Raw genomic sequence first — 15174 nt, forward strand, 5'->3', positions numbered from 1 at the left:
TTCAACTTCTACATTAACGATATAATAAAAAAAAAGTTTTTTGGGCCTTTTTCTTTCTTATTTTTTAATTTTTTATTTTATTTTATTTTTTTTATACTAATAAGTATCCTTTTTACTAATGGAAAATGTCCACTAAATTTCACTTTTTCTAATTTGTCCAAAATTTGAAAAGAAAAATTAAGCTTAATTTTTATCTCCCTCTTTCAAAGAATTCCTCGGAGAGGGACAAAAGTGCATGTTTATGAAAATAAAAATCCCTTAATTTTCGATAAAAGAAAATCGTCTTTTAAAATTTTTCGCACTTATTTAAAAACATCATGTATAATTTATTCTCTTACTTAAAAAATGATACAGCTTGAAAAATTAATAGCGAATTTAGTCACTTGCATTACTAAGGATCTATGCTTTCCAGCAATAGACACAATTTAACATAGTAAATTATTACATCCTTATTGTCTGTCAATGTTAAACAAAGATAAAATGATTTATTGTGATAGAGTCTGAACACAAAAGTTTTTAACATTTACTTAGACTTAAGTGTCTTCAAGAGACAATAATAAGATCATATGCCAAAAAACTTATGAAAAATTTCATCAATTTAACATAAATAAACATATATTATATTTATTTATGTTAAATTGATGAAATTTTAAATATATGACTTTTGCTACTGACATCTTGCGTGTAGCTTTTTTACTCTTTCATTTATATATTATATATTTAAAAAATTACATATTTTTCAACTTAATATAAAATTATTAATATTATAACAATCAAAGAATATCGGCAAAAAGAATGTATTCTTAACACGATAAAATTCAATCATTTTTGTCATTTTCGTTTCACTACTCTCCAAGAATTTGAATTGTGACGATTTTTTATGAAGTTAGTTCACTTTTAACGATTGATAAGATAATGTTTACTCTATATTCATTCTGGTTAATAACTTAAAATCACGTTTTTTTAATTGTGTCACTTTTGAAGAGATACGGCATACCGTAGAAATTGATGTTGCATAATTATATATTTAATGCAAGCGAGCGAATGAGAGAGGCTGAAAGTAAACGGTTCAAATCTTTCCAGGTGTGTGGCAAAGAAGCGTTAGAGAAAACAACGTTAAAATCGCTGGGACTCAATAGCGGAAAAGCAATATTGAGATTGATATATCGTGATCATGAACAATTAAAAACTCAGGCACACGTATCTACGCCTTTGCTTCCAAAGTCAGTCGCGAATGATTCATCGAGTAACAGAAGAGTGCCATCATCTTCATCACACTGTAGTAAGACAATAAATGAAACTATTAATTTACTAACAGAAAGCACATCAAAAATAGAAAATCAGGAAGAATCGAGAGATGAAATGAAAATAGACACAAAAGATGAGACAGTAAATGCGCTTAGTAATAAAAACCAAGAGAAAGATATATTTAAGACAGGAGAAAGTCATCCCATTGCATCCAGCCACGAAGACGATGCTGGAACAAATCGGCATATTGCAGAAACATGCGCAGAAGTCCAGGAAACCGCGTATGAAATTAAGTTTGTAAGGTGTAATTGTGCATACGTGCAATTGCGTTCAAGTGATAGATTTGCTTATCGAGAATTTTTATATTACAGTTAGGAAAGAGAAATGCTCTAGTGTTCAATCAAGCTGGAACTCAGGCATTGCCGAGGGAGGAATTGCCGGATAGCTTCTTCGATCTCGATCTACAAGATGCAAAGACACTTTTACGAGATGCTAAGCGTCGCAGAGAGCAACTCGAGGAAGCTCCGCTTCTGACAGAGGCGCAACGTCAGCTGGATCAAAATAAGCACATTCTGGATCGATTGGTTAAATATCGTCGCGCCGTAATTCGCATACAATTTCCCGATCAATTCGTTCTTCAGGGTTTGTTTGAACCGCTAGAGACTATCAAAGCTATCAAGGACTTCATCAAAAGCTATTTGGAGAATCCGGATTGCGAATTCACTATCTGTGAGTAATGATATGCAATTATCACATTCATTTTATGCAAAAGGCAAACATGTAATAATTTTATTATGTGTGTTGGATAAAATTTTATTATATATTCTTTTCTTTTCAGATACTAGCCCACCAAGGCATATTTTGAACCCCGACACACGACTAATAGACGAAAATCTTGTTCCCTCTGCTATCGTTTATTATTCTGGACCATCATCGCTAAACTCGAATGTAAAAGCACAACTGACAGATCCTAGAGCCGCTGGTATTGAAGCTGTGAAATCTAGGTACGGTATATTGATGGTATCATTTAATACAGATTGTCTTCAAATTTTGCTTACTTATCTATAGAATCGCCACGATGCGGAAAGAACAAGATCCAACGGCTGAAAGTGATAGAGGCACAGTTGTCGAGAGCAATCATGTCACTCCGGGACCGAGCGGTAGCGGCAAATCATCATCACCATCAACTCAGAATCAAAACAAGACACCAAAATGGTTCAAACAGACATTCAAATAATCAATTACCTAACAGCACCGAAAGATGGTTCCTTAAATTTTAATATAAATGATAGGCTATACGGGACTCTATGAAGATCAATGTATACACTAGCACAAACGCGTATACATGTCATCATAACGTAACAGTTAACGTTACTTAACAAGTTCTTTTAACAAGTCTTAATGAAATATACAAATTCTGTACACAACAAACGTCCGTGTCTCTCATTATTCTAATTGAAATGTACAAAGCTCTTTACACGTAAGACTTTGATGCTTAGTAAAATTAGTTACAAAAGTGGAAACAAAATGCTACATATACAAATAGTAGGATTCTTAATATCTAACTCTATGGTCGCGATAATAACATCTTATATGTTATATCTGTATATATAATTATATAATTTGTATGAAAAACAGTGATATAGCGAGTGATGAAAAGTACAATTGTGAAATATGTATCAATGATACTAACTGCGTGATAAAGGTGCTTTGATCGATAACATTAAGTATATATTTTAAGTAATAAATGTGTAATAATTTAGACAGTAACGAGATTTTAGTCCATTGTCTTTTCTCCTTGTTTGAAAAATGGCAAATGCTTAATGTATCTTGCAGAATGAAGCGAAGGTTGTAATAATGTTTACGAATGTTAACGTGAATCGACTATGTTAATCATCTATTATATATTTAGTGCCATTAACTTTGTAAGTCGGGCGGTACTGTCGTAGGCGATTGCAACTGCAAGTGCATAAGCCTTCGGACAGGACCTCCGATTATGTTCCCGGCCGGGCCGGAACCGCCGGCCTCGGCTTCGATACTTTCTCGCAAACTTGCCTCTACGGGATCCGTGCTATTATTATCGTCATCATCCGCTACCAAACTTTCATCTTTTACCATCTGCGATTGTAATTGTGAGTCTAACAACCGCATATACTTGTCCATATCGCCACCTTTATCCTCATCATCACCACCCAGCGATCCCTCTGAACTACCCTCGAACTCGTCCTCTCCTCCCGGAACAACTAAATCAAGGATACCTCTTAACGTACTATCGAAAACGTCTGCATCGAAATCTATTCGTGCGCCATCCTCCGCGTCTTGCATGTCATTCTCCATTGATTGTTCTCTATAAATAAAATTATCAATTATTTACTTTTTCATATTTTGCGAATAAATTATGATGATGGTTCCTAAAATTGTCGATTTCTCCGACAGATAGAAATCATACCCTAAGAAATGCACGCCATCAATGTCACTGGTTTGGTTGAGAAACGATTGTACTTTTTCTCGGAGACTTAAAGATTCCTGTTTTTCTAATTTTTTATCCTTAACGTTGCCCCAGTGTTGGTTTAAATATGTTTCTAACTGTGCTGGGTCCACATTTAGCCAACTATTGGTATCTGCAGGACTCAACGTATTCTCATCTTGAGCTATGTACAAAAAATACACTTCATTATAATTAAATGTGTAATATTTAACAGTCTGGAAATTATTTACATACTATTTTTTAAAATAGCATAAATATTTATATACTACTAATTCATCTGTATGCTACTTTTTAGAAGTCATTTAAATATATAAATAAATTACCATGCATTTCAATGTCATTCGTCTGTATGTTCTCCCATGCTTCTAAGACTTTTTGAGCATCGCTTTCGTACAAATTTGTTAGATTATCAAATAAAGTAGCATGCTTCAAGAAATACTCTTTCGCTGTAGATAGTAGCTTATCACGTTCCTGACTACCTTCCAACAGATCTCTAAAGTAACCGTTCGCTTCTAAACGAGCTAGATAAGCGTTGAAAGCTGATTCGTTCAGCTTTAATTTTTCAGCATCGTCGGGAACGTCCGACTGTTCTTTGATACGTTTTCTACGCTCCTCATTGGCCCGAGCTACTAACATCTCTAAGCCGCATGCTATTTTAACTCCGAGAACATGAGCATTGTATTTTGAGCAAGTTGCAGGTGGTATGTTCCAACCTGTTCTTGGATCACCAGTATAACGACAGTGCGTCGCCATCGCGTATAAACACTTGGTCATTTTAACATTGACCATAGTTCGTTGTTCGGGAGGGAAATATCTCATGGCACGACAAACCTACAATACATTGTAATAACAAATACGATGTACAGAATCGATTATACAGAAGATCCTTAAGTATTCTAAAAGATTTTAAGAGGTGAATCCCTTAACTCAGACATATATTGTTATATCCTGAATTAAATTTTAATCCATTTTTATCCTGAATTAAATATGAGGAATCACTTTACAAATTTTTTAGAATAATTAAGGATCACCTTGTGTATGTAAAAAGTCAAATTAATTCTATTGTACTTTGCGTTCGAGTGGATCCGAATGGCAGATAGTTCTAATCGCTGGAGCTATGAGTCTTGGTTCTAGACGAAGTATAGAGGCAGCCTTCTCCGGAAGGAAGGCTCGGGCCTTGTGCTTTCTCTTCTGAATCTCATCAGGATAAATGCCAATTCGCTTTTGTAATACAAGCTGCACCTTCTCAGACATCTTAGAAATATGTGGCTTGCCATTTATGTTATTTAATAAATTAGGAAACGACGTTCCCCTTTCTCTAATAACATGAATATCACCGTTATGAATGAACACACGATCCTGGCACGTTTCAGGGCTGGCCCAGAGTGGCAAGACATGGGCGCCTTCTATCAGAAGAAATTCTCCATCCGAATCTACCACTCTAGCGATCAATCCGTCGAAGACTTTGGTGAGCCTAAATATTAGGAACACCGTCAACCATTCGTCCCCTATATCTTCATCAAAACGCTGATTTGCATAAATGTGAGGCAAGGTATGGTAATCTGGCAAAAAATGATTAATTATTCTTATCTAATTGATTATCTTAAGGAATAAAACTACAAGTGGAAATGAAAATATTCACCTTCCTCCACCGCTGATCCCTCAAGGGTTCGATTCAGCAGCATCGCCTGCTTGGTTCTAGGACGGAAATTTAAGCTGTCACTATGCCAGATATGATCACCGACGAACGAGGCAATTTCCTCGTTGTACTTAGCAATCTCCTCGCTCAGCCTCGCCTCCGTCACCGCGTCCGGGTCGGATGCGTAGCAGAATTTGGGATAGAGGAAACATTCGATGGTATCCTCCACCTTGGTCTTGTGCGTGAACATTGCATTTGCCATTTTCTGGCGTCGCATTTAAAATCCCAAAAATCGTATTCCCTCCCGTCGAGTGCGCAAGCCTATGTCACCGCGTTCACCGGTTCAGCTTGGAACAGACGCGGGATTGTCTCACGGCGCTCGGCTGCCATAGGCGTTCCTCGTGGATGACCGCATAGACCGATAAAAAGCGTGACTAAAGTTGTTTACTGCATTATTTAAGACGCGGACCATAACCTATGCGGGACCGCCTGACCGCCATCGAATCGACGCAGCTCCAGGGCACGCGCGCTGTGACGCATGAGCCTAACCCTAACTTAACCTCCGTGCGATCTAACCTCCGCCATCGCGCTTAATCATTCAAGAGATGCTGTCTGACACTGTCTGATGCGGTGATCGCGTTGTAGTGTTCGCGTTCGGTGTATTCGTGCGAATTACATGTAGTTACGTGCGATGGGGCGCGACGCGGAGCGTAAAAGTGGAGACGCACGTTTGATTCTCCGCTGAGGAAGACGGCGGAAGTGGACAGTTCTCACCGATGAGGTCGTCGTCATAACGAGACAGTCATTCAGTCTCCGATGGACCCGGCTTCCTCGGTAGCACGTCGTAATCGACGGTAATCGCGAGCGAGCGAGCCCCGAAAAATAATGGCAATCATCAGGAGCCATCCGGGCGGTCGATCGTCGAGCTGCCTACGTAAGTACCGGCTGATCTTTGCCTTTGGCATAACTGTGCTATGCGTCCAGGTCTACCTACACACGTTCTTTGGTCTGGACAATGACAAGGGCAAGTCCAGCCGGCTGTCATCTGGAGAGGTAAATCTCATCTCTTGGAAGACAATAAGTTTGTTTCTTATTGCAACACTAGACTGCTCTAGAATAAACTTTTCTTTTCACTTTTATCAAGTATCAATTATATATATCTATTTCAATTTTTAAATATAAAAAGTATATATTAATTTAACTAAAAAAATAGACCGAATAATGATAGAAATAATGATAGAATATCTAATACAGAAGAATGCTAAAATGCTTTCTTCTTATATATAACACTGAATATTATAATAGAATATTTATACAAATTTATTACTTGATACTCTCTGGCAAATTGCAGGGTGGTTCTTCTCAACCAGAGGAGGATGAAGGCCTGCCAAAAGGTTTACGTCAACTGAAACTTCCACCCGACAAGCAGACAAACATAAACAAGCAAACTCAGTTACAATCCCAGCTAAGAAATCGCACCGCCAAAATAAAGCTAGATCGCAAGTCATTGAACTTCACACCTGTGTGTGAAGTTACGGTTCGGGAGGCGGTGAGCGCCGTAACGCGTGCTCAGAATCAAGCATGCAAACAACGCATTGTCAATGTTACGTGCCTTAGCCAGCAGGGTTTGTTGTACCCGGAAAGAGTACAATCTTTGTGTTCCCATTCTCCAGGTTTTACAGACATACCGATCAACTTGGGCTGCTTCAAAGATGACAAAACGTTGAGAGCACTTTCCGGTTATTATCACGTCTTCAAAGGGAACAATACGCCTGAGCGTTGCGCTTATATGTGTCTTCAATCGGGATTTCCATATGCTGGTACAGAGTACTCGTTAGTATCTTAGTCAATCTATAATTGAAACAAATCTATAATTGATGACAAAAAAGTTTGACCACAAAACATTTTATCACATTTTGTGTTTATCTACTTACTTGTGTAACAATCTAATATTATTGACATTAAGACGTCATTTGGATGGTTTATTAAAATGAGACAAATATTAGCTTGCTACGTGGATAGTAACATACAATTTAAAAAATTAACTCTGGAATACTAGATACATCTTATTACAAAAAAAAAATATTAAAAGGACTTTTAAAAGGAATATTAGAAGGACTCTTTTTAGCTGTTTGAGAGAATTTATTTGTAGAATAATGTATGGTCCTGAAGTGGCTTTAAAGAATGTTTCAAAAGGTTAAAGGTATCTATTTTAAATGTTAATTATTTTTGATATTTATAATAATGAGATATAACTAACACTCCAAAGGTTTGTTTCTTGTATATATATGTTACTAATGTTAGTTGCTAAACAAAAAACTAGCCAAACCTTTTTGTCATTCTATATATATATATATGAACATGCTATGCAGCCCTTTTGAAACATCATCTGATTTTAGGGTAGAATGTTTTTGTGGAATGGAAGAACCGCTACAGACGAAACGTTTACCAGATTCCAGCTGCAATATGAAGTGTTCCGGTAATTCAAAACAGACATGTGGTGGTTATTTAACTATTAATATATATTGGACTGGAATTCAAAGTATGTGAGTGCAAGTATAAAATGTAGGTATCTATAGTATTATTAAAGAGCATTTTTTGTTTCGACAGAATTTAAACCTCAAGAGGCAAGAAATTCGAGTTTAAAAAATGAAATCGAACAACCTGTGCGAATAGCTTATCTGCTGACGGTGAACGGTAGAGCGAGTCGGCAAGTGAAACGACTTATCAGTATTTTATATCATCCCTCGCATTTATTTTATATTCACGTTGACGCGGTAAGTTCAATAACTGTAAAAAAAGAAGAATTATTTTAATTCTAATTTAAATAAGAAATAAAAACAATTTGTTTGTATATCATTATGAAACACAAATTTTTTAATTACAATTATCACAATTCATTACATATTTTTATTTAAACTTTTTCTTTAAATTTACAGTGTTTTCCAAATTGTTTCTATTATAAACTTACTACACGAATATAATAACAGATTGATAAATAGATCAATATTGTATCAATCAAATTATATTTTGCAGAGGCAGGATTATTTATATCGTGAAATGTTGGAATTGGAAAAATCGTGTAAATTAAACAATATCAAAGTGGCAAGAGGGGAAGGCCTGCGACATGCGAGTATTTGGGGTGGCGCGAGTCTTTTGACGACATTCTTGAAGTCGGCGCAACAGATGCTCGCCTATCATCAACACTGGGATTTTCTCGTAAATCTATCGGAATCCGACTTTCCTTTGAAAAGCAATAATCAGCTGATCGAATTTCTCAGTTGGAACAAGGGTATGAACTTTGCGAAGTCGCACGGAAGGGAAGTTCAACGTTTTATAGCTAAACAAGGTTTAGACAAGACTTTTGTCGAATGTGAAGCACGCATGTGGCGAATCGGTGATCGAAAATTACCAGATGGTATGTTAAAATCATGTATTTTTAAAAGTTCATATATTTTTATTTCATATACGATTTTTATCGATAGCTTGTACACATTTTTTTTACTAAAGTATTTTTTGAGCACTGTTTGGTAAATTCATTTATATTTATTGCTTACTGCTTATGTTTTTCTGTTAATTTTGTTTTATATTGATACAAAATCTGTATCATCATGCGGATCTGGTCTTTAAAACGATATTCCATTATTTGATATTGGTATATGCACTACTAACATGCTTATAGAAATTGCATATATGCAATAAAAATTTTTTAAAGATAGATAAACAACTATAAATATTGTCCTTAGAATTGTTTAGCATTATCTGTTTTGAATTTTTCAAGCATCAAAGAGCATTCCAATGTTAAAGGTTTCATTTGATGCTAAAAATGCTTTGAAGTATTCTTTAATTAGTTCATTAGTAAATAAAAATTATTTCTTCCAGTTGGTCAATTGAATGCTTCAAAGTATTTAATTGACCAACAGTAATGTTAAGTGGACCTATAATTCAATATATGATATATTGAAAGATTATTTCTTAAGATAAATAACATCGATATAAACCTGCCTGCATATATGTATATGTATGTGCGTGTATGTAATTATTATGTACAATGTTTTATTAATTTTACAGGTATTCAAATCGATGGTGGTAGCGACTGGTTTGCTTTGAGTCGAGACTTTGTCGAATACGTCGCCAGTCCAAATCCTGATCAGCTGGTATCCAATCTTTTAAAACTCTTCAAATATACCTTGCTGCCAGCTGAGTCATTCTTTCACACGGTTATAAGAAATTCACGATTCTGCAATACTTACATAGACAATAATCTACACATGACTAATTGGAAGAGAAAGTTGGGTTGCAAGTGTCAGTACAAGGCCGTGGTGGATTGGTGCGGATGTAGTCCGAACGATTTTAAACTCGAGGATTTTAATCGGCTACGAAACACGGCGGATCGCAATATATTCTTTGCCCGTAAATTCGAACCTGTTATCGATTATAGAATTATAGACCGCTTGGAAGAATGGCTGTATCCCGATCGAGTGAACAAAACAATTAGATCACGAGGCTACGATATGTATTGGCAAAGTCTGTATCATCATGCGGATCTGAGTCCACTACCGGATGATGCATTGCTAACTCTCTCGTATTCCTTGGCGAGATTAGTTTATCGCAAACTGAACATGGATCACAAAAATATTCGCTTGCTGGAAAATACTGCATACTTTCGCGAGAACCATTTCGCTGGTATATTAATTCTGACGGAGAGTAAAAAGGAACTCTCCGATGTATCCGCACTGCCTAACAGTCGCGCGAGACGTGTGGAGGTTTTGATCTCTATGCGACACAATTTTTCCGCTAGTAGATTATGGTCGGGGAAGATACGAAGTCTCTCTGTTAGCACGGATTACGATCAAAAGGAACAGACATTTAGAAACTTGATGGGTAGTATAGGGCCGTATTCGACTCCGGTCTTGGCTTATGAGTTTGACGCGGGTATTACAATACCGCAGAATGTATCAATCCTATGGATTGATCCGCACGGCCGCCTCGCCGATATGAATCACATACTACTCGAAGAAATGACCTTGGTAACTATCATATGCAACATCAAATGTTTTCTTGCTGTTGGAATTTTTAAAATTTTTTCCCCTTTATTTCATAACTAGGTCTTGTGTAACTTCATGAATAGAACTGTTCTTTTCAGCTAAACTTTTTGCACAGTTCATTTTTCTTTTTCTCCTTACGTTGAAGGAAAAAGAGAAAAAATGAACGGTGCAAGAAGTTCAGTTGAAAAGAACAAGTTTGTTGTTGTTTTTTTTTTTTTTTTTTTTTCAGGTAGGACATGTTAAGCCGCAGCTAAACGAACAATTAGCCGTTGGTACTTGGCGACTATTATTAGTTGCCGACACTCAACTGATAGCGAAATTAAAATTCTTGGTAATTCCGTTGTCCTATTGGAAGACCAAGAGGATAGACTTGGATAAGGCGAAGGAGATAATAGATGGTCCGAGCACTGTCTATCATATTACAGAGGAAATGAATAAAAGCTGGTCGAAGTTAGTGAAATCCGCGATAGTGAATGAGCAGATTACACACAGTCAAAATAGGATCGGCGAGGACCTCGACGATTGGCTGGACAGATTAGTATACGAGCACTACGAGATCGACGAAATGTGCGATGCTGATCATGAGATTCGGTCCGAATCGAAGCTACAAAAGTGTCTCGACACCCCTTGGAGCTCTTTGAGCCCCGATTCAAAGGCTGATACTCGTAACCTATGTCAAAACTACTAATTAATTATTTTACCAACTACGTGCCATTTTCGCCGTTTTGAAACCTATTGTACGTATATAAAGATTGCAAGACATCTTTAGATATTTTTATATCGATTAAACTGTACATATATATATACTTCATATTTATAAGACAAAAGGTATATATATAAATATATGTATACATAAATTTTTGGTATATGTTGTGTGATTAATATTTCTGTCGGATATTTTCACATTAAAGATTAATGGATTATATTGATAAGGTGAGGTGTCGTTTTCTTTACAGCTTAAGAAAATGCCGAGAGATGTTTTAAAGAATTCTTAGGTCGGTAGTTGGTTCTTATATTTAATATATGTAAAATAAGGTAATATATGACCGTCTTAAGTACATTTTTCAAATGTCGTAGTCAATTACAAATCATATTAATATCTTAAGATATTACATAAGATGATCTTAAAATAATAACCGACTACGAATATCGGCCTTAGAATTCTCTTGCTTGAAAAATTTTTTATTTGGTAATAATAAATATAACAAGTATGTGTTACATATTTAATTGAGACAAAGGAATAATACTTTTGATAATTAGTTTAAAAAAATATAGTTAAATAATTTATTGTTATATTATTATATTATATTATTTTTACATTTGTAATATGATTTACATTTTATTTCAAACTTCCCTCTTCGAGATTTCTATTATCTAGGCCTCCTTAAGCTCTGTTCATACGTATTCACATAACTCGTGCTTAAGCTGATATTCATAGTTGGTTCTATTTAAAATCTTAAGATATCATAAACTAATCACACAGCTATATCTTAAAAATTACTTAAGACGAGGTTAAGGTGAATTAGTGTTTTGAAGTTCGACATTTTTGGAATTAATTTGTTATATCTAGATGTTCTCAAAATGTTTAGAAAAATTAAAAAATATTTTTTCATCTGTTATTTATATTTTATCTTTTATATTGATGTTTTATTCGAAAGTTTCTCCAAATAATATCAAGTATGAATGTAAACATAAGTCGGATTGAAAGTAAGAGATGTAAAAAAAGAACCTAAGAGAATATAAAAGAAAACATTTTTTTTAAACAATCGCATTCAGTACTTTGGAATGCTTCGTAATCGTGTCATCATCATGGCGTCGCCAATCAGATTCGCCGTTTCGTATCTCTCATCCCTTTAAGCAGGAACTTCACGTCATTTCACGATACGCGTGATACGATCCATCGAGTTATCTCGTAGCTGCAAAGTTGCACGCGCAGGAGTGGAGTGGAGTGTCTGCGCGAGCCGACCGTGTTGACATCTAGGAAGTTTAAGATGTCGGGGAATGTTTTGTGCTACGAGCCGCTGGTATGTTCGCGGACGAAATGACTTGCTTGTTGTGGCGCCCGTCAGCTAAATTCCGGCCTAAGTTAAATCCCAAGGTGCTGTAAAAGCGTCGCGCCGCCGGTGGGACCGTGCCAGGTCGTCCAGTCGTCACTCGCCACCGACGCCGACGCCGTCGCCGAGCGGGGACTGGGGAGTACAAGATAGACCGAGGGCAGAAGAGAGTAAAAGACGAGACGAAGGCGCCGAGGACTGGTACCACAGTGTATGTGTATGCGCGCGTACCACTGCCAGGACCTGAAGGTATCCGTAATCCCGGGAGTCGCGTTCCTCTTTTTTCATTTCTCTTCCCGGTCGTACCGAGCGGACAGGTGAATTTAATCGTCAGGGAAGAAGTCGGACGGAATTAGGTGGACAGTGGAGGTGGAACGCGGGACGATATACACACACACGTGGTGACGATTTTCCAACAATCATCTCAGCTGTGATGGGAGCCAAGGCGAGTACCGTGGCACAATCCGCTGGTGGCAACGGTCAGTCCTCCACTGGTGCCAATGAGACCACGATGCAGGGCTTCTCTATGCTTCGCTCTCTGCCTGGTGGCGTGAGTATGCTTCAGCATCAACACCAGCAGGCCAATCAGTCGCAGAACTCGCGTATATCCGGAGACAGTAGACAGCGTGCACGCTCTCTGAGTTCCGTGCCGGATCTCTCCTCCGCCGAGCAGGCTAGCCTCTCCACCTCGGTCGGGGTAGGAGTTGGCCAGGCCCTCGGACTACCACAGCTCGACTCCGATGACACCGACGAGGAAAGTGGTCGCGTCTACGCCGCTCACAGCTTGCCTTCGCACATTTGGTCCCTTAACGGTAAGCCCAAGTCCCATCTACGTGTTTATGCATCTGTCTACAGACTGGACCTGGAAACTGCTCGCTTCCAGATCGTCAAACTTGCTGCAATTCTTACTACGACGCTGAGAGTTAACAAATTGTCTTTGTATCATTGACACGTGAATCATTCAACAATTCTTTATTATTCTTTATCAAGAGAAAGAGCCCTGTACAAACGGTATTGTCAAGACTAAGTCATCTGATCGTTTGTTAGCCAATCATTTGTCGCGCGTCCGTTCATCTGTTTTATGTTTATTCGCGTGACAGGATTATTTTTCAATCTGTACCACCAGGCGAGAGACGCGTTTTAAAGGATCTCGCTCTCGCAGGGCTTTAATCGGCGGTCTCTAACCTAATTGCGAGGCGAACGCCGCAAAAAAGCGAGGTTAGGTCGCGCAACCGCGAAAGCTCCGCGGACGAAGTTGGTGCGCGACGATGATTCGCGGGTGGGACAGGGGGCGTTTGTTTTGACGCGTGTTGCCGGGATGGTTGGCCCGGTAACCGCGTACCACAATCGATGATAGCCCGAGGACACATCAGCGGGGCCTGGGTAAATTTTGAATCGACGAGAAATATCCGTGGCGTAAAAAGGAGAACGAGGAGAAAGGGCGTGTCAGATTTCAGCTCTCGCGTGAAAATCGCACGCGGGTGGGAAAGATGAGGCTCGGAAGAGGATCGCCGCGCGAAACAGCGGCCCACGGCTGAGGTTATGTCGGGTCTATTATGGGAATTATAGTGAGCTCGTGCCTGAACGAGCACGAGGCCGAGGCTGTGGTTCCGGTGGATCGGGTCAGACGAGTTTTTTACGGTATTTGCGTTCTTCCGATTTGCAATCCCCCTTGATTTTCTTCCTCACTCTTCTTCGCCTGTTTTTATCATTCTGTCTCTTCTGACACTCTTCGCCTTCATGTTCAAGGTCTAAAGTGTCCTGTATGCTCCAAGTTTATTCTGCCGGATGATATCGAGTGTCACTTGGTCATGTGCCTGACCAAGCCACGGCTCAGTTACAATGGTAAGTGGACTGAATGGTGACAAACTTGTATATCTATCTTAATTAATAATAGATACCATTTCTTAAATTTCCCTTGTTTATTAGTCAACGGAATCGTTTGCCTCGGAAATGGTGCTCATCTGATTTAATTAATTAGCTGGTGGTAATTATTAGGATAGTAATTAAGTAAACGCCTTTGCTTATTTCCATGACAGAAGATGTGCTGACGGATGGAAAAGGCGAATGTGTCATTTGTTTGGAAGAGTTACAATCTGGAGATCTAATAGCCCGCTTGCCCTGTCTCTGTATATATCATAAAAAGTATGTATGATAATGCGATTTATCTGTTGTTTTGAATTCTTTATCTACATATACTACAAAAAATATTGGTATGGATTTATAATTCTTGGTATTTGTATCAATGTTATCATAGTATGGATTTTAAATTCATGATTAAATTCACATCATATTAATATTGATATTAACACGATGAGAATTAATAGACACCATATTGTGTTACATCCACACTGATGTTTTTTTGGAAAGAAAAACAGAAAATATTGTTGATAACAGATTTGTTCGCGTAACTTAAAATCTCAAAAAAATTTGGCATTTAAAATAAAATAAATATTTATTTGGGAGTTGAACAGACCTGATAATGTTGTTTGGTTATCCTCAAGAAATTGAAAAGAATATTATAAGTTGCTATAAATTGTTATAAAAATATTACTATATCTATATTACTTTTTAATATTGAATTTTTTTAATATTAAAATATAATAGATAATATCGTTCCTTACTTCTAAAGTAATAACCAAAAAAAATTAAGTTTTTCGAAAAAGAGAAAAAAACTTTTTTAATTTAACAAAAAAA

The 15174-nt window shown here is 37.4% G+C and overlaps 4 protein-coding genes across 4 annotated transcripts in view; 3 read left to right on the forward strand and 1 right to left on the reverse strand.

Annotated features, from left to right (window-relative positions):
* The window catches only part of LOC108755412 (tether containing UBX domain for GLUT4), a 4331-nt gene extending 1489 nt beyond the window's left edge, over nt 1–2842 (forward strand). Inside the window, exons 5-8 of the mRNA XM_018498381.1 lie at nt 1084–1545; nt 1620–1977; nt 2087–2252; nt 2317–2842. Coding sequence (XP_018353883.1) covers nt 1084–1545; nt 1620–1977; nt 2087–2252; nt 2317–2485 — 1155 coding nt within the window. The 3' untranslated portion in view covers nt 2486–2842. The remainder of the gene's footprint in view (nt 1–1083; nt 1546–1619; nt 1978–2086; nt 2253–2316) is intronic.
* A 116-nt stretch (nt 2843–2958) lies between these two features.
* On the reverse strand, nt 2959–5670 carry LOC108755411 (protein ecdysoneless). Its single transcript, XM_018498380.1, has 5 exons — nt 5379–5670; nt 4805–5298; nt 4060–4567; nt 3698–3899; nt 2959–3595 (listed from the first exon to the last, which is right to left on the reverse strand). The coding sequence occupies exons 1-5, from the start codon at nt 5650–5652 to the stop codon at nt 3166–3168; spliced, it is 1908 nt and encodes a 635-aa protein (XP_018353882.1). The 5' UTR covers nt 5653–5670; the 3' UTR covers nt 2959–3165.
* A 579-nt stretch (nt 5671–6249) lies between these two features.
* On the forward strand, nt 6250–11235 carry LOC108755409 (xylosyltransferase oxt). The gene is made up of 7 exons (XM_018498379.1): nt 6250–6428; nt 6727–7208; nt 7775–7917; nt 7986–8152; nt 8412–8793; nt 9447–10405; nt 10653–11235. The coding sequence occupies exons 1-7, from the start codon at nt 6261–6263 to the stop codon at nt 11109–11111; spliced, it is 2760 nt and encodes a 919-aa protein (XP_018353881.1). The 5' UTR covers nt 6250–6260; the 3' UTR covers nt 11112–11235.
* A 991-nt stretch (nt 11236–12226) lies between these two features.
* Nucleotides 12227–15174, forward strand: part of LOC108755276 (E3 ubiquitin-protein ligase znrf1) — a 4494-nt gene continuing 1546 nt past the window's right edge. The window contains exons 1-3 of the mRNA XM_018498195.1: nt 12227–13289; nt 14227–14322; nt 14517–14622. Of these exons, the coding sequence (XP_018353697.1) occupies nt 12911–13289; nt 14227–14322; nt 14517–14622 (581 nt within the window). The 5' untranslated portion in view covers nt 12227–12910. The remainder of the gene's footprint in view (nt 13290–14226; nt 14323–14516; nt 14623–15174) is intronic.

This window comes from Trachymyrmex septentrionalis, unplaced genomic scaffold (assembly GCF_001594115.1).
Source record: "Trachymyrmex septentrionalis isolate Tsep2-gDNA-1 unplaced genomic scaffold, Tsep1.0 scaffold87, whole genome shotgun sequence".
Taxonomy (NCBI): Eukaryota; Metazoa; Arthropoda; class Insecta; order Hymenoptera; family Formicidae; genus Trachymyrmex; species Trachymyrmex septentrionalis.

Coding starts and splice junctions, on each gene's coding strand:
- LOC108755411 (XM_018498380.1), bottom strand. CDS start 5,652: ATGCGACGCCAGAAAATGGCAAATGCAATGTTCACGCACAAGACCAAG. Junction 5,299..5,378: donor GGGATCAGCGGTGGAGGAAG/GTGAATATTTTC, acceptor ATTTTTTGCCAG/ATTACCATACCTTGCCTCAC. Junction 4,568..4,804: donor CGGATCCACTCGAACGCAAA/GTACAATAGAAT, acceptor AATGTATTGTAG/GTTTGTCGTGCCATGAGATA.
- LOC108755409 (XM_018498379.1), top strand. CDS start 6,261: ATGGCAATCATCAGGAGCCATCCGGGCGGTCGATCGTCGAGCTGCCTA. Junction 6,429..6,726: donor GCCGGCTGTCATCTGGAGAG/GTAAATCTCATC, acceptor GGCAAATTGCAG/GGTGGTTCTTCTCAACCAGA. Junction 7,209..7,774: donor TATGCTGGTACAGAGTACTC/GTTAGTATCTTA, acceptor ATCTGATTTTAG/GGTAGAATGTTTTTGTGGAA.